This window comes from Athene noctua, chromosome 7, assembly GCF_965140245.1.
Source record: "Athene noctua chromosome 7, bAthNoc1.hap1.1, whole genome shotgun sequence".
Lineage (NCBI taxonomy): Eukaryota > Metazoa > Chordata > Aves > Strigiformes > Strigidae > Athene > Athene noctua.
This window is the reverse complement of record NC_134043.1, coordinates 16,570,566-16,594,342: the sequence shown is the minus strand read 5'-3', so window position 1 is coordinate 16,594,342 and position 23,777 is coordinate 16,570,566. Positions and strand designations below refer to the sequence as shown.

Sequence of the window (23,777 nt, the reverse complement as noted above, 5' to 3'; positions counted from 1 at the left end):
CTTTCTCTGGGAGATACTCTTTGTTCTTGTCCTCCACTGTCCCTAAGGGAGACATGGAATTAGCCTTTCACTTATTTGTTCTGAATTTCAGGCTCACCAGCTGGTTTTAATATTTTTTCCCCATAAGTATATATTTTATGAGTAACTGTGTGTCTCAAAGCATCTTTAGATAAATATTAAAGAAATAATGTAGCTACACCATATAGAAATGTATGATGAGGAGGAGATAACCTAGACCATGATATACCCAGATGTGCCTGACAGATGTTTCTCAAACCTGTTCTTACAAATTTCAGTGTTAGCAGTTACATAACTTCCTGAGATACCCTGCTTATCTGAAATATGAGATATCCCAAAAATATCTGAGATTGCAAGGTTTACCTGAAAATCTAAGCAAGAAATCTGTAGGTGCGAACTAAGCCCATCATTTTTTGTCTTCCCTCTCTGACATGCATCTTCTTTTAACAAAAGATGTACGCATCTGTGGGCTGTTGTCATGCTCCTGGAAGTCATCTTTCCCAGATGAAATAATTCTCTCAACCTCCTCCTTATGTCATTTGAAAAAAAACCCTTCTGATTTTTTTCAGTTGCTTTTCTCTGGACCCTTTCAAGTATGATGAGGCCCATTTTTAAGCTATTATTCTAGCTTAAACCAAGATGTACTTTACAGATTTTAAGACTGTTTACCATCTGCCTTTTACTCCTGTAATACTTACTTATTGCTGTAGCTACAAGGACTGATGTGCATGTCTAACTTGAAGTAGATTTATTTCAGTGGTGTTATCAGTGGTAAAATTAAGCATGTACACAAAACTTAAATGCATTGCAGCCTCAAAAATATAAATGCAGAAAAATAAACAGAAGGAAAACAAAGGCAAATAACTTTGACTCTCACTAGACTTACTTTTCCAGCAGTTTGTTCATAACAAAGTTCTGGAAATGTGGATCCTTCTTGATACTTTCCTGTGTCCTCAAGTTTCACTTGAGCTTCTGATTCAGTTAAAACCGAGGTGGCCTCTTCCACATAATTTCTGAAACGAATCAACGTTTTACAGATTATCACTAACACATCTGGAATTATGCAGCAATATGTATGAAGACAGAACAAACACTTTTGAACCTGTGCAAAACAAATTGATACACAAGTTGGAGCTCCAGTTCTCTGTGTGTGATTGTAGATCTATGCAGCCAAATTGAGGAAAAACTGTGGTGGGACGCTAGGCGGTTACGGGGCACTGGTTCTTTTCTATAAAAGCTGACACAAGCTGCTTATGGAGTATATCCTATCCAAAAGATAAATCATTCTGCAATACAAGTAACATCCCTGGATATTGTAATTTGTAGGAACTGTTTGTAAGGTTACTGCGTAAAACTGTTGCTATTTGTATGTGGATGCAGACGTGTTTTCCTTTCATATTACAGGATGATGAATGGTATTAAGAGAACTTCTTGCAGAAAATACAGTATTTTCTAACCTGGGAACGGATTAATGCTACAGAAAAAATAGCCCTAAACCCACCTTTTTAATGAAGGAGGAGAGATGAGATAATCCACATGTGAGCTTTTTGCCAAACCAATTGGGGAAAGAGGGGAAACCTAAACTTTGGCTGCATGCTTAATGGGTAAATTTATCCGATTTGAATTATACAAAATAATAGGTTCGTTCTATTCAAGTCTCATCCCAGGCCCACCCCCCTTTTCCAGCCCTAGGGGAGGGAGCGTTAAATAATGGTCTGTGTAAACTGATGCTCATGCAGTAAGAGTTTGGAGAAGTGCTGCTTGTACAAGTTAAAGCAGGCAGTGAAGAAAGCAACGAAATAAAAAGCAGCTGCAGAAGCAAAGTGGACCTTTCTGAAATTAAGACATGTCTTTCTTCACGAGAGTTTTGACGATGAAATGCAGGCAGACGCTTGAATCTGAGAGAACTTGCTTCCACCATGCGATTTTTGTCAGCAGGTTTCACCAACTGCCCAAACTTTCCAGCAGCCAGTCCCTGGAGGTGCCGAACAGCTCGGCGGCGGCAGGGAACAAAGGCGAGGCGATGGTGGCCGGCTCGGGGCGCGCAGGGGAGCTGCTGCAGCCCCCCCCGCACCAGCTTGGCAGGGTGAAGAGCCTCCAAGAAATGCCGGGACCCAACACCCTCTACAATCTCTACGAGTTCTTCTGGAAGGACGGCTTCGGCCGCATTCATGAAATCCAGGTACAGCCTACTCGGCTATTTAATATTTTATTACTCGAGCCTTTCCCTTTCTCCCCTCACAAAACCTTGCCTGACCACCGGGTGGGTGACCCGTGCCGCAGCCAGGCACCGCCGCGTTCCCGCTGCTCTGAAGGAGCCGGGAGTCCCAGGACCCCCCCGTCCTTCTCCGTCCCCGCAGCGCCGGGAGGTTTGAGCGGTTTTGTTTCCGTGAGGAGCCTCCGGGGTGCGCGGCTGGCGAGCCGCGCCGACACCCCGCTCCCGCGTTCCCCCTCTCCCTCGTGCGTGGGGCGACTGCCCAGCCGGCACCCCCGCTCTGTGAGCTCTCCCCCTTTCCATCTTTATTTTGAACTTTCGGGTAGGTGCTTAGACTAAAAAAAAACGAAATCCAAAAAAACCCCAACCAAAACAAAAACCCCAAACAACCCCGTCTTTTTGACCCGGGCTGTTTCACAGACTCGCAGAGGACTGGTTTTGGCGGGCGGAGCTGGGAAATGTGGGCTTTCCTTTCCTCGGATCCCGGAGCGCAGCGCCCGCCCCGCCGCCTCGGCCGTGCCGGCGCCCGGGGCTGGTTGCACCCGGGACCGCCTCGGCCGCGCTGCGGGTGCGGGCGGGGGTTCCCGCCGCTGCCCTCCCTCAGCCCGGCCCGGCGCTCCTCCGCCGTGCCCAGAGACCATTTTGTCCCTCCAGCCCTCGCTTCTACCCTGGCCTCCCCTTACATAAACACACGTCGCATATATAGGTCCCCTGAGGGGGCGGTAGATGCGCCTGGACCCGCTGCCGTCAGCGCTGGCCGGCCCACGGCTGCCGCCCCCTCCCTCAGCAGGAGGCGGGTGGTTCGAAACCTTCCCCGGGGAAGGGGGGGGGAACGGGAGCAGGGCGGGCAACGGCGGCAGCGGGCGCCGGGCGCCTCCTCCCCCGGGCGCCCCCTCCCCCGGGCGCCCTCTCCTCCGGGCGCCGGCGGGCGGGGGGGGGAGGGGAGGCGGGTGGCGGGAAGCGGGGCGCGATGGCGGCGGCGGCTGGTGGCGGGGTGAGAGGAGGGAGGGCGGGCAGCGGCTCCTGTCACCTGGCGGGCGGCACCTCGGGAGGGCGCGGTGGGGTGGGAGACGGTGCAAGAAGTCGGAGGGCGCGTTGAGAAGTGTCCTCTGGGCTCGGGCCACCTCCGCGCCCGCCGTGGTCCCCAGGCCGCGGCCCGCCCCCTCCTCAGTCGCGCCCGGCGACGGTGGGCGCAGCGCGGCCATCCCCGCCTGGGACAGCAGGAGTTGGGCGAACGAGTGTCCTTCCTCTGTGCAGCGTTTCCTGGATGTTGGCATGGGCAACTGTCTTGCCATAAGGCTGACTCTATCCAAAGATGAATTTTTTTGGTTGCTTGCCAAACATGTGGGTTTCATTCCTAAAAAGTCACAGTGCATCTCCTGGGGCCCTTTCCCCATGTAGTCCAAGTGATTCTAAACCGAGTACTTGTGTTTGAGGGAGCAAAGCATCGGTTTTCACCCTTTTGCAGCTGTGGATCTGTAACGCTTTCCACTGGCAGTACAGATCTCTGGGAATACCTCAAATGTGGCATTTATTATTTTGCTTTTCTTTGCCAGACTGCTAGGAAGAGATTCACAGACAACCCCAAGAGGTTCACTGCCCGAAAGTCACTGAAATTTTTTTTTTTAAAAAAAAGGGAAGTAAAAAACAGAAAAGGGAAACCAAAGACAACAGGACAGAACTTTCAATGGTTTGAAGATCAAAACTCGAAAGTTAGGATTTATAAAGGGCCTAAAAACACCACAAAGAGACGGGAAACAAGAAAAAAAAAATCTCATAAGTTGCTTGGGTTTGTCTGTTGTATTTACCATTTAGATTTCTAAAAAGAAGTGTTAGTCTCCTTAGTGTATGCTGTGTTTGATGGCAGCCAAACTAGATTGCTAATGACAAATTGCTCAGCTTAATTGCTTTCTAACCAAGACACATGCAGATGAAACTTCATGACAGCTAAAGCTTTTTGTTGCATTGTATTTCTTTTTTTCTTTACCTCTGTGGTGGTGTATCTCTGAGGCACTCACCACAGCCTCATAACACTAAAAATAATACTACTATTGAATTAAAGTTCTTTCACTGTCAAAACAGTGAAAATTATTCAAAATATTAAAAGGAATACAAGAGAAGCTAAATAGTACATGCTTTTCGCTACCACTAGCTGATACAGATACTTTCTCCTTTAATGAATGTTATTCATAAAAAGGAAAGTGGGAGGAAGGATAAGGAGGAGTTGTAACATGATACTAGTTTTTATTCTGTTTAGAGTCTCAAAAATCACTTTACAAGTCATGGATGCCCAGTTTGCATACACGCTGGATGCAAATAGGCATTAACTGGATTAATAACAGTCTGTTAAATTTAACAATACAGTGAACATCAGGAATGAATTAATCTGAAACCCTTCGGTAACCAGCACAGCTACTTAAACGATGTCCTTCGGCGCACACAAATATTTGTACGCTATATGCAGAAGGGGTGGGGAAGCGGAGCACTTTTTCACAAAGGAAGTTCTGTTCTCAGTAACATGATTCCAGTTAGCCCTGGCCAAAGCAGTAATGCCTACAGCATTTATGACAAAGGGAAAGTATTTCTAAATTGATGGGGTTAGATCTCTTTTGTCTCATCAGTGCTATGCACGTATAAAGAAGAGAAAGGTGAGGGGGGAGGGTTTGGATGCTGGCAGTTCGGATTTACGATGTGTGAAAGAATGTCTGGTGTGAGAGTGGTATGTGAGACATTGAAGTGCAATATTTTTAAGGTTTGGAACAAGGGAAAGAAAACATATGTTGTGATAGAAAATATGGAAGAGAAATTCCAGGCATTTCTTTAAACACGAAGTTGATATGCTGAACATCATTCTGTTGAAAGCAAGAGATGTCCAAATACCTTATCCTTGTCTGTTTCTGGTTTAAAACTAATATTTCATTTATTTGATTGGATGGCTTGGCACTTGATTTATTTTCTGTTGAAGTTTATCCTCCCATGTAAACGTCAACATCAGTGGAAAAACCAAGCTGCTCCATAAATAGCAAAATTTGTTGAACCTGTTTTTTATGTGACTGGTGACCTGTACCCTCTCACTCCACTGCCTTTTCCTTGCAGCACTTACCTCCCAATTCATGCTTCCCTTTGAAGACTCATGCCCTCAATTCTCTCCAAGTTCACTTTCAATATCCCTAAAATATCCCAAGGCAAGAGATACTTCGGGTTTTGGGAGTGCTTGTTCATACATTGGTCTGCATGTGGTTTTTGATTAGTAACAGACCAAGTAGAAATGATAACAGTTGAGTTCTTACTGTAGCATTTCCCTCATCAGGATGACTAATATGTGTGTCTCATTTGAATCTAGATGCTGATTTTTGATAAGAGCGTCATTGTAAGAGACCTTTAACTCTCTGATAAACTTGACTGAAATTGGCCATTGTGTTCCAAAAGTAGTTAAGAGGAGACTGGCACAGACCAAAATTGCACAACTCTTGTTTTATTTGGAAACCAGGCAGAGAGTTACATTTTTTATAAGCACTTGGTACCATATGCTGAAGAGAGATTCATGTGTCTTGAACTTATTGTTGGCAATTAAACAATTCATCTCTGTAACCAAGACTGATTAAAAAAATATTGCTCATAAGTTAGTCTTGGGTCAACAGTAGACTTTCACTAGCATAGTTGTATCAAACATCTTTGGTTTATAATCAACATAACTCTTCCAGCAGATGTCTTTGGATTAGATGCAGATAATGTGTTCAAAGTTAAACTTCAGTCAGTTTCATTTGTCTTGACACTTTTAACCTGAAATAAAGGCTTTACAATTTAAAAGTTTTCTTAGATCTAAAGTCCTAATAATATCTTTTTAGCAACCCCTTTGCATTTTTTTTTCCCCCTACAATGATGATGTACCTCTACTCCAAGTGAATTTGTGGGAGTTGGGTGTTTCATGACCATGTCAGAATGTAATTTGTTTGAAATAATCAATAAAATTTCAGGGGACAGTGATAGCGCAATCTTACTGGAAAAATTTGTGGTTTTTTTTCTATATATATACAAAATTTAATGTTTTCCCATCCTCTTTTTTAATTGCCTATTGCTTGCCTTCAGCTTGAATCATAGAACTTTTGGAAGGAACACCATTCCTTCCCTTTGCGGAGTTAATGTGTCTTTCTGAAGTTCACTGCTGCTGAAGCCGTCCCAGATGCAGTTTTTCACTAGGCTGCTATGCTATCATCGTCCTCAGTTAGGTGTGAGAAACTTATAAGTATTTTTATGTAAAGAACAAAATGGTAGAGTAAGTCTTTATTTACAAAAGACATTGAAAGTAAATTATTGTATCTTTGTATTATACTATTAATTTCACCCTATTTTCTTCCATGTTTTTCATTTTTTCATATTCTTTCTAACCTGTTTGATCTGAAGGGATGTATTTTAAGTGCCCCAAGTCCTTTCATCTTCTCAGTGTTTGGTTTCACTCACGCTTTGTGCCTTAGAGCTTTGGGTCTTTTCAGTCAGAGGTCCTGAACAGTGTGACCTCTCTGTTTTCCTTCTGAATATTTCACAGTAATGTTTAGATGCTTTCTCCTGGCATTTCAAACCATTCCTTAACTGAAAATCTGGGGATCAGGCTCTAGATGTGATAGATTGATTCACTGTATGACAAATTGTCGTTTTTTCTTAGTAATACTTTACTTTTGTTTCTCTTTCTTGGTGACATTGTAGCAAAAACACACTCAGGAATATGGAAAGATCTTCAAGTCTCACTTTGGTCCCCAGTTTGTTGTATCCATTGCAGATCGAGATATGGTTGCTCAGGTCCTCCGAGCAGAAGGTAGAGCACCACAAAGAGCTAACATGGAATCCTGGCAGGAATACAGAGACTTACGAGGGAGAGCTACGGGACTTATTTCTGCGTAAGTGTTATTATTCCTTCATTTTCTTTATCTTCTTGTAAAAGTTTAGTGATATTCTGAAGGACTGTACAGGTCATCTGCGAATTCAGGCTTTTCTGTGTGGGCAAATTAGTGTGTCTAGTGGAGGGAAGATGGTAGGAATTTATGGTGAATTGTCTTTTCTGCTGTAAATTTTCAAGGGGATGGTAATGATGCGTAGTTTGAATGTGGAGTAAGCTACCTTGCATAAAACATTCTTGGGGAATGTGTATCAACTAGAGTTGTCTGAGCTGACTCACCTACCTGGAAGCAGTATTACAGAACAGGGCTTACTAACTTTGGCACAATGCTGCACAAATGTGGTGCTTCAGATCCAGAGCGTTGCATCCCCTTGGCAGTGTGCTGCGTGGACCTGTTGGCACAGGTTGGCTTTAGCTTTATTATTCACCAAAGTGCCGCCTCAGTAGATGAATGCAGAGAAGTCACTGTATGGAAAATTCACATGATCCAGACTGTTGCATCCCCTTGGCAGTTTGCTGTGTGGACCTGTTGGCTCAGGTTGGCTTTAGCTTTATTGTTTGCTGAAGCCCTGCCTCAGTAGAATAATGCAGAGAAGTCACTGTATGGTAAATTCACACTTTTGTGCATCCCCATGCAGATATTTTTGTATGTGGCTGATTATAGAAGAGTTATTTGTCTTTAAAGCTTGTATAAACTGGCAGTGCATGTGGGTGTGGTTAATTGCCACTGGGAACTACTCACAGTCCCCACTGACATAGAATGTTTATTTAGAGGGAAGCTAATTTCCTGAGTCATGGACAGTCTGTTTCTTTCATGGTGGCAAAAGGCATTATGTATTGCACTGCAGACTCAAATCTTAAGCTGCAGTTCAGAGTCAAACTAATAGTTCCTTGATATTTTGTGAAATGAGATCTTAAATCAAGAGATAGTCAGGAAATGTCTGTTGAAGAGATTAAATCCTTTTGCTGGCCAATAAGTTTCTGTAACTTGCAGCAGCATTGCTCCAGGTGACAAAATTTAATGGGAAATACGTAACAATTTGAAATAAATGCATAAAATACAATTGCCTGTCTTCATAAGACAATTCAAAAGTATCCCTGGAACCACTGTCTCCAAATACTCTGCTCATATGAAGCACGCAGATGCTGCAATTCAGATTTTTAGTCTTCATCACAAAGATTTAAATAGATAGCTCAACTAAAGGAGAATCTAGCTGTAAAATGTTTCTCTATAGCTAGGTCTGCTATCCTATTACTTTGTAGGTTTAGAATTAAGGTAACAAAGCAATGTATCAGTAATGGAATTTATGGTACTAGCTCAAATCGTTGATTTGTCACATCTGAATTTGATACTTTGGTAATTAAGCACCAATTCTAGGTAAAAGCAATTTTAGAAATTATCCATTCAAATATTTATTTAAAGTAATTTTAATAAGAAAATGTTGCTAATTTCTCATGTTAACTACTACTGAAATACTAATATAGAGTCAAATTCAGAACACTGAGTGAACAAGTTCTGTCACTCAAACCAGAGATTGACTTACCCATGTACGTACATATTACAATGCTGAAATTTAACGAGGATAGGCATAATGAGGACATAGAGAATAAAAATTTATGAGCATAATACCAAATATACATTATCATCTTCATTTCACCACTTGCTTTCATTTGACATGAAAAATCATAAACAGTTTCAGTGAGGAACTCTTACCCAGCTGATGGCTGTTAAGGAAAACTGTGTATAGACATTATTAATAATTTCTTCTAGGGAGGGGGAACAATGGCTAAAAATGAGAAGTGTACTGAGGCAAAAAATTCTGAAACCCAAAGATGTGGCTCTTTACTCTGAAGGAGTCAATGAAGTTATCACAGACTTAATTAAAAGGATCCACACCCTCAGAAGTCAAGAGGACGATGGGGAAACAGTGACCAATGTTAACAACATTTTCTTCAAGTATTCAATGGAAGGTAAGTCCAGCCTGTATAACATCTGTAAAGAGAATGGGTGTAAAGCAGCATGCTTATGGTTAGGCATTTTTGTCAAATGCCTAGTGCCCCATTATGATTAATCTGAAAAGGGAAGCTTGATATTCTGCATTCAGGTGTCTTCCTACTCTGCAGTAGATATCAGTAGAATTCCTTTTGTACAGTCTGAGAGATCTAAGAGATGATACCTTGTATTAAGGGACAATTCCTGTGAAAATGCTGGTATATAGGCCAAAGGTACAATCAAGACCCAGAGCAGTTTCAGTACTCTGTAATTCTGTATTAATTTCTAGAGAGTAAGGGTGTTGACCTTCTAACTGTGACTTCTAAGACATGTTAATTTAACAACATAGTGGCCAAATTCCAGGTGGGAGATCACTGTGTGATGTAACTAAATTCTGTTCGTAGCTTAGTGTGGGAAAAGGTACTGCTCTCCCCTGCCTACACATGCCAAGTGTGGGATTGTTACGTTTGCCTTAAAATCATCCGCTGGCTACCATTAATTGAGGGAAGGATAAGCCCAACTTCAGCCTGAGCTAGTATGGTATTTCCTGTGTTCTTACAGAAATCTACTGGTGATTCATATTCATGCATTCCTTTAACTGACTGCATACAACCTGATCTTGTTATATGTAGTGTCTTTTAAAAACATTGGTGCTCTTTGCTGACAGGCAGCTGAATAATTTGAGATTTTCAAGAACTTCCAAATTACTCATCTATGGAGATGCTGTATCAAATTGCTGGCTGCCTGTTTGGTAAACTAACCTGAGACTGTTCTATGTTAATAGTGTCTAAAAATGGCATTAAACTAATAGTTACCAGTTTTATGGAATTTTAAACTCTGAGCCTACAGATTCACTTTTAACTGATGGGTTAGCTTAAATTCTTCACATTCTTTTAGCTTTTCATTTATAACTTGTGCCTGGCACATACTTTTTTTCCTATATGAATTGCAGTGTTAATTAACTTAGACTGTCAAATGTCCAGGGAACCAATGCATAAGATTTTTTTTTTAAAGGATCATATAAAGAGCAAAAGCATGCATAAGAACTAGCAGTTGCTGAAAGAGGCACAAGAGAAATAAAAGGCACAGAAAAATATCTTCTCAGGGAGGAAATTAGGGAAGGAAGAGTGAATTGAAAATAGCCAGATTTTAAAATAATTTTTGTCAATAAAGAAGAAATACAAAGCAAAGAACAGGCAAAAAGAAAAGTTTCTTTATATAAATATATATACACACACACATATACACATGAGAATTTATTGAGAGTTTAATGGAGGACAAGATCAAGGTTAAACATCATTATCTATTGTACCTATTTTTAATGGGAAAAACAGAGAAAAAAGATACTAGAGTGTTAATAGACCAGTTACTCTAATTATCTAGTTGACACTTACTCTAATATTTCCTGGAAGGATGTGGACAAACTGTCAACTAAGGAATTTAAAAGCACAAAATTTATTTTAAAAGATTTGATTTGATACAAATAACTTTGAGAAATTATCTAAATGCCTTTTTAAATTACCCAGCTGCCCCACTGGATTTTAGAAAAATCATTAAATATGATTATCGTGATAATAAGAATGCTTTTTATAATCCACTATGTGATATTTTCATAAATAAACTGGGTAATATGATCTAGATTTTGCAAGCTGGGAACAAAAATTGCTAGAAACTTGTGTTGAGGAAGTAATTAAAAAATGCTTTGCTGTCAAACTGAGAGAACATTTTGGCTAACTCCAGTAGGGTAGTTTCTGGCTGAGTTCTCCCTAGTATTTGATAATTTGGGTATGTTTATAAAAACTTAGCTGAGAGATTTCAGGGACACTAATGGATGGGTAAGATTTGACTTGATAACTGGAAGAAATGATCCAGCATTGAGAATAATAATAATAATTCAATAAAAAGATATATTAAATATTGTTCTTTGGGTGCAGAAATGGTATTTCTAACGGGGATAACTGCAATACTGCAGAAAAACATCTGAGGAAATAATAGCAAGTGAGGAACAAGAGACAAGTCAATATTGTTACATGCAACAGTGTCACACACTTGCTGTGTTTCAGAACCACAGATACTGTGTGCAGTAAAATCACTGTCTGGAGTGTAAGCTCCTTATCCATTTATGCCTACTCAGTTTACTACCAGCGTATGATGAAGAAAGGCACAGCCACTGCTAGAACTCTTGCATTATCGCCAGTTATCAGAAATGTCTTTGGACTTGTATGTCCCCGTGTGTTCAGAGGCCAGCACAACAGGCCTAGGATTTGTGGTGCAGTGCAAAACACAGCAAACATGCTGGAGGGCTCCTGTCCTTCTGGTGGAATTCCTGGCTGTCTTCTCATGCTGAGCATTTTATTGACATAGTAATAACCACTGTCTGGCTACAATGTTTAGCTGAAATTCTTCACTGTGTTTTAAATTTCTATTTTGTCTTCTTCCAACTGCAGCAATAATAAACATTTTTAGATGGTAATTCCATTATGTTAGCATTGTAATTCCTTAAATTACTAATATGTATATATACATCTGTATAGCAAATTCTTTGATTTCGTATGTGCAGGTGTGGCAACTATTCTGTATGAATGCCGGTTGGGCTGCCTGGAAAACAACGTCCCACAGCAGACGGTTGAATATATTGAGGCTCTGGAGTTGATGTTTAGTATGTTTAAGACCACTATGTATGCAGGTGCTATTCCCAAATGGCTTCGTCCACTTATTCCAAAACCCTGGAGAGAGTTCTGCAGATCCTGGGATGGACTCTTCAAATTTAGTAAGATTTAGTAGTAGAAAAGTTCAGCTGTATTTCTGCAGGTTCTGTGTGTGTTTGAACGGAACTTGCTGCATTTTTCTTCTACAATTATAAGAAGACATTGTGGCAGAAGTAAGTTCCATATTAAATGCAGAGTGGCCAAGGGAACTGTTTTAAATAATACTCTACTGAAAAAGAATTTTACCAGTGCACTTTAAATATTCCCCTATCTTATACTGCTCTTTTTTTTAATTTGTCTTCATCTGTTTTGTCACCCAGTCCTCGCTCCCGGAGCAAGTTCTTTACTGAGGCTTTATCTTAAGCCACTCAAATTTTAATGAGGGTAGTTTTGTTGACTTCGGCAAATTTTCAATCAGGCACTTTGACAATCACCACTAAAACTGACTAGAAAGTTAAAAAATTATTCTCTAGCTATTAATTAAACTCTTTGTGAAGTTTATATATACATATACAAGCATGTAAATTGACATAGAATACACTGCTGTACTGCAATATGTTTTTTCTAAATAAAGCATTTCAAGCTACTTTATGAATCAGCTTTCATGTAAGTAAGAAGAAAGAGTTGTCTTCGGAATATGTATTTTGTTTTAATATTCTGGAGTGTTAAAAAAACCTGAACCCCCTTTCCCTCTCCAATGTTGGATGCATGTATTTTTTGATTTATTTTATTAGCACTATTTGTCTAGGTAAGTCTGTGAAAGTCTTCTTGAGAGTAGATTCTTTGGTTTCTTAACTTTTAATATGCCTAATATGCTTAATTTTTAATATGCATTGATCTGTACCTGTAGTAGGCATTAGGGAATCCATTTAATGCTCATACAGGTGTGTTTTCTGTGAAACATGCACTTTTTTACACTGTCACTTTTAAAAATTATTTCCTATGATAAAGTACTCATGTTCCCTTTTGTGGCTTAAAAACAACAGCAGACTTCAGCTTTATCATGACAGCAGCTGAAAAACTGTTCTTGAGGAATTTGTTCTGTTTGAAACTTGTCTGGTTTTTTAATCCCTTTATGAAAAAGGAATTTAAATGCTGAAAATCACTGTATGTGATGTGTGTATTTGTGGAGTTTTCATAAGGGAACATGTTGTTTCTAGTTCACTTTTGTAAGTTTATTCTGTGAGGCATTAGCTTTCGGAGTTTTCCTCTTTTTAAAGCCATTGTTTCACTGACGATGCTGTTTGTAGTCACTAAAGTATAAATGGGAATGTGGGTGAGCTTGCTCAAAATGCCATTTGCTGAAGTTTTTCAATTTTTGTAATTACCTGGTGCTCCTCATCTTTGTCTTCAGTGTAATTCAGGTCGGTGACTTCAACCTTCTGGTTGCTGCTAACATCTTGTAGCAGCCTCTGTGTTCTGAGCTGCAGCATGCTCTGCAGAATTCACCACTTCTTGCAGAGTCATCAGAAAACAAGCTAGGTGGATGTAAAAACTTGACCTTGATCTTCCTTCACTCACTGTCAGAAACTGTACTCTTGTGTCCTTTCTTTGTGCTCAGCATTCTCATGCTGTGAGCTACCAAGGTTCCTATCTGCTCAGACTTTCCTTACCAGGAGTACCCAAGGACCTCCACCACCCCTCTATTATCTTTTCCCTGAGAAAATAGATTCAATTTTTTTTTTTTTTTTTTTTTTGGCTATGTAGTGTAGTGTAAGGGAGAAATGTCATTACTGAAAATGGAACCAGACGAAAAGTAAAAATGGAGGATTAACTTTTTTTTTTTTTTTTTTTAATCCCAAAGGTCAAATCCATGTTGACAACAAATTGAAGACCATTCAGTCTCAGCTGGATCAAGGCAAAGAAGTGAATGGTGGGCTACTTACATACCTCCTAGTGAGTAAGGAACTTACTTTGGAAGAGATCTATGCCAATATGACTGAAATGCTTCTGGCCGGAGTGGACACAGTAAGCTTGTTATCATTTCTCTTGTGCACAGTTGTTTTTGTAAACCAGTAACATTCACAGCTATCTTTAGGGGGGTTATGCTGTTTATAAGGACATAATTTCTGACACATTTAAGTCATGACATCTTTAAAGCGATAGAAAATACAGTACTGTGTAATCTCTCTACTGGAACGAAGTCAGTGTTCTCTTCTAGCTTTGATTTACAGGAACCCATCATTTGGGAGTCGGTTCCACAGTTTATTAAACAGATAAAATAACAATTGTCTTTATATTAGGCTTGAATTTCATACATTTTCTTTTAGTAGTTTGAATATCAGGTTGGTATTTGTACTTCTTTAGGTAGATGACAATAGGAAAGACAACTGAAAGTTAGTGTGAAAAAATTAACCTATAAACGCATATGTAGAATTTGGTAATTTTCACATGTGCCTAATTACATCAACTGGGGTACACATTATGAATCTGGTTTCTGCTTCAGTCCATTAGGAGGGGGATGTTAGGCCACACTAATGTGGGTAAGGTAAGTTTACTCTACCCATGCTTGTGCTGACAACATACAGTCTGAGGCAGAGAGCTGTGGTAGTGGGGCTCAGTATATATGTCAACACCTAGTGAAGTGTTTTAAGGAGCTATCTTTCCTTATTTTTCTGATTTGTCATCTAGAGCATTTGAAGAAACATTAAGGTCATGTATATATCTTTCATTTCTCTCATTCCTATCACATGAAATCAGTGTAGCTTAGTATTCACTGCAGCATGGCAACCAGAAGAATAAAAGATAAAAATGAGTTGTTATATTGTATATAAAATGTATATGGTGTTATTTAGAATATCAATGAACACTATTATTGTAACTGAACAATTTTTTAAAAGAAATCTATATGAATATGATAAAGTACTGTGTAGTCCTGTGTTTAGTAGTCTTATGGTAGAAAAGATTAAAACAAGTAAAAAAGCAAAGTAGCCTTAAAGAAAAAAGACTCTCCAGATAATTGAATTCAGATTTTTTTTATTTAAGAAAGTTTGTAAGGTTTCTAAAGAAAACAAAGAAATCCCCAACAATAATACTTTTGAATTCCAAAATAAAGAGCATATGTAAAACTTATTTATATGCTGAAGATTATTCCATTGGTTAAATATCCCAAGGGCTTATGAGTTTGGAGAGCTTTTTGATGTTCGGTTCTTAAGTAAAGCACAGTTATTCATCCCATTCATTTTCAAGTCTTTCAGATCATTAATTTTACATTTTTAGTGTGTGACAGTTTTCATTAAAATAAAAGGACAATGTTCAAGTTCATGCCAACAAGAGTTTCTCTTTCCATTTGACTCAGCTTTCTCAGCTGGCGACAATCTTTTTGTGAGAGGACAGTACCTCTGATTTCCTCATTTCCAAGCACAAGACAAGGATTTTTTTTCCCCTATTGCTGTCACTTCAGATCTCTTTTTATTATAGAAACTGAAAGAGGTTTAGAGGATTATAAAAGCTTTCAACAAAATTGTAAGGCAGTTTTTGGCTACAAAGCATTTTGGCTGTCCCTGGAACAGTGCTAATTTTTAAGAGGTTATGAAGGAGCTGGGAACCTGGGAATAAACAGTGTTTATATCAGAGAAGTTCTGTATACAGCTGGCACAATTGCCAGCTCCTCTGAGCTCTGAGAGGAAGAGAACAGGGTTGCATTTTAGCAAGGGACAGCCACTCAATATTACAAGAAGAAAAAAAGAAATGTTCCAAGAATGATACTTCTAGCATTATACCTCAGTTTGAAGACAAGGAATAGAAGGTCACCATCATGATAAATTTGCATTCTGAATTCATCTTAAATGTAAGCCCAAAATAAGACATTTCCAGAAGTTGGGTTTTTTACCCATACAGTGTTTATAACCTTAAGCTTTGTTGTGGTAATGAATGAGAAGCTGAAAATAAAACTGTTGCCTGCGTAAAAAGTGAAACTGGTTTTCATCATACAAGTTGAAAAAAACACATTTAAAAATAATTCAAGGAAATTACAGTAGAGGTTACAATTTTTGTCTCTTAAATGCTGTAAGATACTAAGCACAACACAGGTAAGGAACAGTATGATTGCACTGTCACTTTCTCTTCCATACTTACTCAGAAATACTGAAAATGGTAAACTTTCTGTCTTCAGTGATCGTTGTGAGGGAAATGGGCTCAAGCAAGGCCATTTGCTTGACCTTAATGTCTTGGGTGCAGCTCATACGTAGAAGCAAAATGTTCTGAGTCTGTCTAGTGTTTGGCTGGGATAGTCCCTGAAATTCAGGTAGCTTAAACAGAGAGATTTATGGTTAAATGAATGGTAAATACTGGATCACAAAAACTTAGAGTTGAAATACTTTACTCAGTTCCATGCTGATACAGGTGAAGTGAGTTCATGCTCTCAGAGTGTGTCCTAAATCACAAATGTGCATTGAAGTGCAATTTTCCAGCTGAGGTCAAAGAGGATTAGATGATAGGTTCCTTTAAATTGTCTTGTGCTCCAAGTTGAACTGTCTTCTGCTTGTGTTCTGTTTATTCCTTCGTAAACAATATTTTAAAATTATTTTTCACACAGTACCTATTTTCTGGAGCTTTGATGATTATTAGAATCATTAATTATGGGCAGGGAGTGTATTTTAACATTTTGGGGCCATGGGACCACTTTAAATGGTCCTTAAGAAAGCTTTCAATAAGATGCTGAATTTCAGTCAAGTGGAAATTTTCAAGAGGTAGAAAGTGCCAACTGTGTGGTGGCATTGCTTACCAAAGGATAAAGTATAATCTTAGCAGTGATAATATCAATTTTGTTGTGAGGATGCTATGAGGAGACCACTATATGCTTAGAAGGGCTTGGTAGTCTTCTGAGTAGTATTCTCTTATCTGGTTTCCTGTGAAATGTTTTTGTTTGGAAGGTAAAACACATACTGAAAACTAATTGTTAACTTAATTCATTGCTGTTTAGAGTATTTATGTAGCTTTGTTTGCATTTGTTTTTTATGTTGTTTTTATATTTCACTGGGAAACTATCAGCATGGGTTGTTTTGGTATGTGGGGGATTTTTAGATGGAAAAGGGATGAAGGAGGGGATGGTGGAGTCTGACAACATCCCACTGAGTCCAGATGTGAATCACTGCCAGTCTGTTTTATAACTTTAAATGTATAAAACACACAGTTGAAAACTGGTTGGGTTTTTTGGCTTGAAATTAATTTTTAATCTAATCTTGTTGGACTTGATGATGATGGTTATGGTTTCTTCTTAGACTTCTTTTACTTTGTCCTGGGCAACATACTTGTTGGCAAAGCACCCTGAGGTTCAACGATGTGTTTATGAGGAAATAGTCAATAAGTTGGGGAAAGATCAAGTTCCTGTTGCTCATGATGTCCCAAAATTGCCTTTGATTAGAGCTGTGCTGAAAGAAACCTTGAGGTAAGTAGCAGACAACTTCAATCATTAATTAAAAAAATTAATTCCATGTAGTTGTAATGGATTTTGAGTCCATGCTAATGTTTGTATTCAGTTGTTTGCTGCTTCTGCTTTTATTTATTGTAGCAGTATTATGTCCAAGGATGCCTAAGCAATGACATTTGATATATTACATAATGTTTAATGTTTTTAAGTATTGTAGAAGTACTATCACATATGTAAGACATCTATTAAGGTGGGCAATTGAAAGCTTAATTTTTGCATTTTAAGTATTAGTCTGTATGATGGACTGTAAGAACCTCCACCCCCACACTGGTACTTTGCAGTGCCACTACAATAATTTTAAGCTTCTTGTCTTAAATTGAAGGCATGTGACATGCTTTTTTTATATGTTTATACCAAACATTCATAGTGAGGTGAGGGGAGTAAGCGGATTTTAGAGAAAGCATCAACAAGGATTTTTCAGCTCCTAATAGTGCTAAAGCATCTCCAGCTTGACCAATTGATTGAATGTTTGTACATGGTTAAAGCAAATAAATACATGAACCAAATACCAATATGAGCCAAACCTCCAGTTACTAGTAAATAACTTTTCTCAGGCTTTAATCATATTCTTATAGATGATTCAGGGTCTTTGAATCTCCAGGGTGTTCTGTACTTTTGAAAACCCCTTTTCTGTGAATGCATATTGCATTCATACTGTATATTTATGAATGCAAATTGAATCCTAACTTTTTAAGTTGTATCAGTTATTACTGTTGAACTTCTCATAAATATTTGCCTCTAGGTTATATCCAGTATTGCCAGGAAATGGAAGAGTGACTCAAAAAGACTTGATCGTTGGAGGATACTTGATACCTAAAGGGGTAGGTTCTACTGCAGTCCTCTGCAGAGAACACAGTTTAATTTTTGTGTATGAAATGTGATCTGTAACAACATGTATACAGTTCATTGATTACAGAAGATTTCACCAAGCTAGAGCATTAAGACCAAAGTATTTCAATAACTCCCATTTATATGACAAAAATGGATTTTATAATTGACTTCTTGTTCGTTATTTTTTTTAGATTTGGGTCTTCAAACACTAATCAAATTTGCCGTCATGACTCATTCTTAATATTCTTGAGAGTGGAGTCTATTAATAACATCTCTGTGCAACATTACAACTTGAATTAAAAAAGCATGAATTTAATTATTTTTGCAGTTTTCTAATTATTTGCCTGTTAATTCCCTTTGTAGGAGTTTAATTTCCTTTTTAAATTATGAATCTTTCCTTTATACTATTCAAAGATTACACAGAGATCATGGTAGAACTGTATGGCTCCATTTTAAATGACAGCACTTCTGTGTTAAAGCAATGTAATTTTAAAACAGTCAGGATTCTTAATTGTTAATATGATTACTTAAATGTTATTCCACACACATCTCCCTCCCTGCATTTATTTGGAAACCTTATCACATCAATTACAGCTGTTTTTTTTTTCCTGAGGTGGTGTGGGGTTTTTTTCTTTCCCATCCTTCACTTTTAACTTTTCCATTGTCTTATATCTCTCTTCTCCCTTCCTCTCATACTATCTTTTTGAGACAATTACCAATACTTGTGACTTTTGTTCCCATCTCCTTCCCCATTGCATCTTCTCTAATATATCCAGCAACATTTAAAACAATTTTAAGATTATTTCATTTGACCAGTTGAGAAAGGGATCTGATTTTCTAGGTGTCCTTTTCTCTTCTAAAATTATTCAAAGATACTTAATTTTTATCATCTCATATTCCAGAAGTTACAGTAATTGCAAATGCTTTTTTTTGTTTTCTAATGTGTATTTGAATAAGCTAAATAGAAATATAATTTATTTCCTTAGACGCAGCTGGCACTCTGTCATTATACTACTTCATACAGTGAAGAAAATTTCTCAATGGCAAATGAGTTCCGACCTGAGCGCTGGCTGAGGAAAGATAATTTGGACAGAGTAGACAATTTTGGTTCCATCCCCTTTGGTTATGGCATTCGAAGTTGTATAGGAAAAAGAATTGCAGAGCTGGAAATTCATCTTGCACTGATTCAGGTTAGAACTATGTGACAGCATTACAAGAAGAAAAATATATTGGTATGATTCTTTTCTATGTATACCATTTCTGGATATCTTAGAGTGCTCAAAAACTTTATTTTGGAGTGTTGTCTAGCATACTCATCCCGCAAAGGCTTAAAATATTGAAAATAATCACGCTTGAAATGTAGCATGCTAGCTAAAGTACACTGCAAAAGAAAAAATCTTTATAGTACAAATGAAATAAAACTAAAGGTAAGATTGTTAAGGAAATATATGGATGTAGTACAGAAGGTTTCTGTAAGCATTGGAAGTCTCTCTTAATGTATATTAGAATAGTTGCCTGCTCAGTTTCAGTATTTTAGTTATGAAGAATTCAGTAATTAAAAAGATGTGAAATAGGTTTTTTTATCCTTGTATTGGCCCCAGTGTTATATCAAATAGTAGAATTTTTCTATATTCTGTGGTTTTCCATCCCTTCTTGTTTTTTCTCCTAACTTTATTACCATTTTAGATATACATAATTTATAGTTATATAAGTAGTTAGTGCATATTGATATATACTGTTTTCCATTGCTTCATATCATAAAAAAAGCTTTCCCAACAGCTGCTACATTTTTTGTCATTTACAAGATAACCTTTTACTCAAATACTGAGACCAGATTGTGCAATCAAAACTCAGAGATTTGGAAACTATTAATAGATACTTAACTATAAAATTATTTAGACCTATTATATGTATTGACAGCAAAGTTTGATTGAATTTGCCTTAGAAATTCCTTAAGTAAACTCCTAGAGCAATCTCTGAACAATTAGCATATGTCTTTCAGAACTCAGAGTGAGATAGCTCTCTGGTGGCATCTTTTTGAAAAGGAAGATCAGGGAAATGTAATAGAGAGCCTGCTTTTGTTTTCCAGAAAGAAACTATAACAAAATAGCACACAACCTATTTTCAAGCATCAAGATGATATTTAAGTGATTTAAAAATAGAAACACATGAAGCATAGAGCTGATCAAAGAGAAATTGTTTCAGACCAGTCTGATTTCTTTCTTTGACTTGATCACTTACCTAATGTGGATGTAAAATAAATCATGTATTCTGACTTCAGGAAGTATTTTCACATCCTATACATAGTTCTCACAGCTAAATTAATAAAATCTGTTCCAGACGGAAGTATCTGTAAAATGCATGCACAACTGGTTAGCAAAAAAGAAATAGCTGGAGGCGGTAGCTGTCTAATATTTGCTGTTGAACTGGGAAAGCGTTTAATTAAAATTCTGTAAGAGTCTGTCCTGTATTTGATTTAGGTTGGTGTTTTCATTAACAGTGTAAATGGTGGATTAGAGAATTTAGAGTTTGCATAGGATACCAAGCTGACATGAATTAAGTTAGAATCAGAGGATGTGAATACAGAATTACAAAAAACTGAAGATATATTCCAGAATCAACACAAAATTGCTCTCTAAGGACAGTTGCAAGTTACCGCTCTTGAGAAGAAATCAAATGCATAAATACAGATCGCTGACGAACTGGGTAATTAGTACCGTAGAAAGACTGGAATGGTACAGTAAAAAATCAGTCATCAATAGTGATGCTAATTCTGACAAGGCAGTGTAATTCTTGGGTGTCTTAACAGTATTATCAAGCATGTCGTATGTTAGAAAGAGGAGCTAAATTACTCAGTCTCACCAAATACTGAATCCTCAGCTAGACAGTGATACACAACTGACTTGATGCACTGCATTTTAAGGACAATATAGTCAAATTGGAGGAAATTTGGCAGACAGGATAACAAGAATTAGAGGTTTGAAAAAGAAGAATGAGATAAAAATTTGATCAAACATCTAACACTGAAAAGGTAGTTATGTACAAGAAAATAATGCATTGTTCATCATGCTTACTAGGAGAAGGATAAGAGAAGATTGCTTAGTTTATAGGAAAAAGTGTTTGAGATTTAATATTAGGAAAAGTTGAGGATGTTGCGGTGTTTTCCATGTATGGAAATAGAGGTTTAATGTAGAGATAACCTGTGTGATTGAATTATAGCGATTCTGTTCAGGAGAGGTTCTAATATTTGACTCCTTGAATTACGATTGTTTCACTTGGTGTGCTGAACAGTTGCTGTCTCATGATTGTTTTGTTTCCTTCTGCCCAGGAAGAGGAATGTTGCATGGGACTGGGATTCTTTTATTGCTTTGTTTTATAATTTAATATAGTGATTTATATTGAAGTGAAATAAAAAACATGTAGAGAGGAAGCTCACAAGATTTGAAAGAAGCCATAGTTTCTTTGATAGCTCAGGCTGCTTAATCTAGTTGTGTGGAAATTCTTCAGAAAGGACTGGCTGAGTCCTCAGTCAGAGGAGGAAGATTTTTAACTATGATCTTCACCTTGTAACAACTATTTTTTCTTTACTCTGTGGGAATCACAGAACTTAAACTCCACAGAACTGGCAACAGAAATTTTGTTTGTGACAGTCTGTTTTGTTGTCTTTTCCAAAATCTAATCTTCATCTGTAATTTTGCAACTTTCCTAATACTTGTCCTGTTTATATTCACAGTTGCTTCAGAATTTTGAGATCAAAATTTCTTCCAAAACCGAACCAGTTCATGCCAAAACCCATGGACTTTTGACTCCTGGAAACTCCATCAATGTGAGATTTTCTGATAGAAAGTGAGACTCAGATGTTTTAGGAATACTTGTATGATTTTCATGGGAGCAGACTTGCATCTTGTGGATGTTTAATCATGCTTGTTCTCTGGTTTGTAGGTATTTGGTAAAATGATCAAGTATTATGTTCTGCCCTAGTTCTAGCAGTACATAAGAGAAATTACCTCTCCTGTAATAGTTAACTACACATAAGAAAATATATACTGAAAAAATTCCTTCTTGTACTAGGAATCTCCTTTTACCTGTAAAGATTTCTAGTAATAACAACACATGCATTGAAAAAAACCTAAATTAAATTCAGATATGGCAGTATCATTCAATGGTTTTGTTACACTGCTTTGTCATAAAAGTAAGCTACTCAGTGAGTTTATTTGCGAGCAAGAGGATTACTATATAATGTGTGAAAATTAGCTGCATTTGTGTGCTTGTGTTTTCCTGTTTCTTGTCCTCCAGTGTTTTTTAAAAATTTCCACCTAACATTGAAATTATGAGATCATTTTTCTCTTGTCTGTAAAAGTATTTACTCTGTGTGTATTAAAAAATTAATACAGTAGTATGAAAAGTAAAGATAGAAATACAATTTGTCACTTGGTTTAGACTCAAAATACAGAACAATTAAAAAATTATCCAAACATAATCCCCGTAAAATGTTTTTATATATTTTTTGTTTAAAAATAAAAATCTTAAAAATAGAAGTTTAAATGTCACATTGTAGAATTATAAACCCAGACATTGTCCTCTTCGCCAAAGTATAAGCTGAGTGGAATAGCACAAGCCACTTTCTCTGTTCTAGCTAATATTATGCCAAAACCAAATGTAAATAATAAAAATGAAGTAGTTGTTACATTTTTATCATTGTAACATGCTGAACCCATAAGCAGGTGCGCAGTTGCCTTCTGTAGGATGGAAATGTGACTACTGAAGTATTAGGAGATTTTTTTACTCTCTAGTGTCATATTAAAGAGTGGACATTTGAAAGGTTTTTTTTTAATTATGTAAATGTATTTTTCCTATGACAACTAACATAAAAGTCTCTTGCATGAGACTTTAGTCTTTAGAAAGCTTTAGTATTGCTGCAGTAACTTCACGTTCTCCTTTTTGAGAGAAACCTTATACCTTGAGACCATATTATGCCTTGTACAATGCTCAAACCTGCATATCCTAACATGAAATTAACATGTAATTATGTATAGTTAACTGTTTACATGTCAGGCTCTGACTGTTGTTCGTGAGGTAGTTTACAAACTGATAATCGTAAACTTTTCAGACATACGCAGTTAGAAAAAAGTTGTGCAACTCAGTTTTTAAAATGGCAACACTTCTCTTTGCTCATCTAGCTATAAAAAGTCAAAGACAGGTTGATTAAATAACACCTGTACTTGTAATGGTGTACATGACATTCCACAGAGCAAACTACTAGTCACATTGTGGTATTTGGGTTACTTTTTGTAGTGCCTTTTCAAGGTCTTGAAAAAGAAAACCAAAAAACCTCCTTTGTATGGATCTTGTATATAAAATAACAATACTAAACAAAATTGACCTGATCTGTGAGAAGGTTAAATGTTTACATGATGACTTTAAAATGTTAATCCTGTATTGAGCATGTATATGTACTCTAAGAAAACAGGTAGTCTGTGGGGGTTTTTTCTTGAATGAGTTTGCCTTCTGATGCTGTTTTCCAGGACTTCATGTTATTTCCTTTTTTTTCCTTTCCCATTGTCATTTCCAATTGTCCCCATTTTAAATAGAATGAAGAGAGTTGTATTTGCCAGAGCCAGTTTACATCCCAAAGGAGATGTTTTGCAGAGGTCTGTTTAAAAGTCTGCAGACTGAGTATTTGACTC

The 23,777-nt window shown here is 37.6% G+C and overlaps 1 protein-coding gene across 1 annotated transcript; it reads left to right on the top strand.

Annotated features, from left to right (window-relative positions):
• The first annotated feature begins 1,864 nt into the window (after window positions 1-1,864).
• On the top strand, window positions 1,865-21,940 carry CYP27C1 (cytochrome P450 family 27 subfamily C member 1). Its single transcript, XM_074910991.1, has 9 exons — window positions 1,865-2,200; window positions 6,938-7,128; window positions 8,899-9,098; window positions 11,681-11,890; window positions 13,633-13,796; window positions 17,051-17,217; window positions 18,002-18,080; window positions 19,077-19,280; window positions 21,824-21,940. Exons 1-9 carry the CDS (start codon window positions 1,865-1,867, stop codon window positions 21,938-21,940), a joined length of 1,668 nt encoding a protein of 555 aa, XP_074767092.1.
• Window positions 21,941-23,777: the final 1,837 nt, after the last annotated feature.

What these genes read in the sequence shown, in the direction of transcription:
- CYP27C1 (XM_074910991.1), top strand. Translation starts at nt 1,865, where the DNA reads ATGTCTTTCTTCACGAGAGTTTTGACGATGAAATGCAGGCAGACGCTT. An exon ending in GCTACGGGACTTATTTCTGC is followed by an intron (nt 7,129 to 8,898) that starts GTAAGTGTTATT and finishes AATTTCTTCTAG; the next exon opens with GGAGGGGGAACAATGGCTAA. An exon ending in GATACTTGATACCTAAAGGG is followed by an intron (nt 18,081 to 19,076) that starts GTAGGTTCTACT and finishes TTATTTCCTTAG; the next exon opens with ACGCAGCTGGCACTCTGTCA.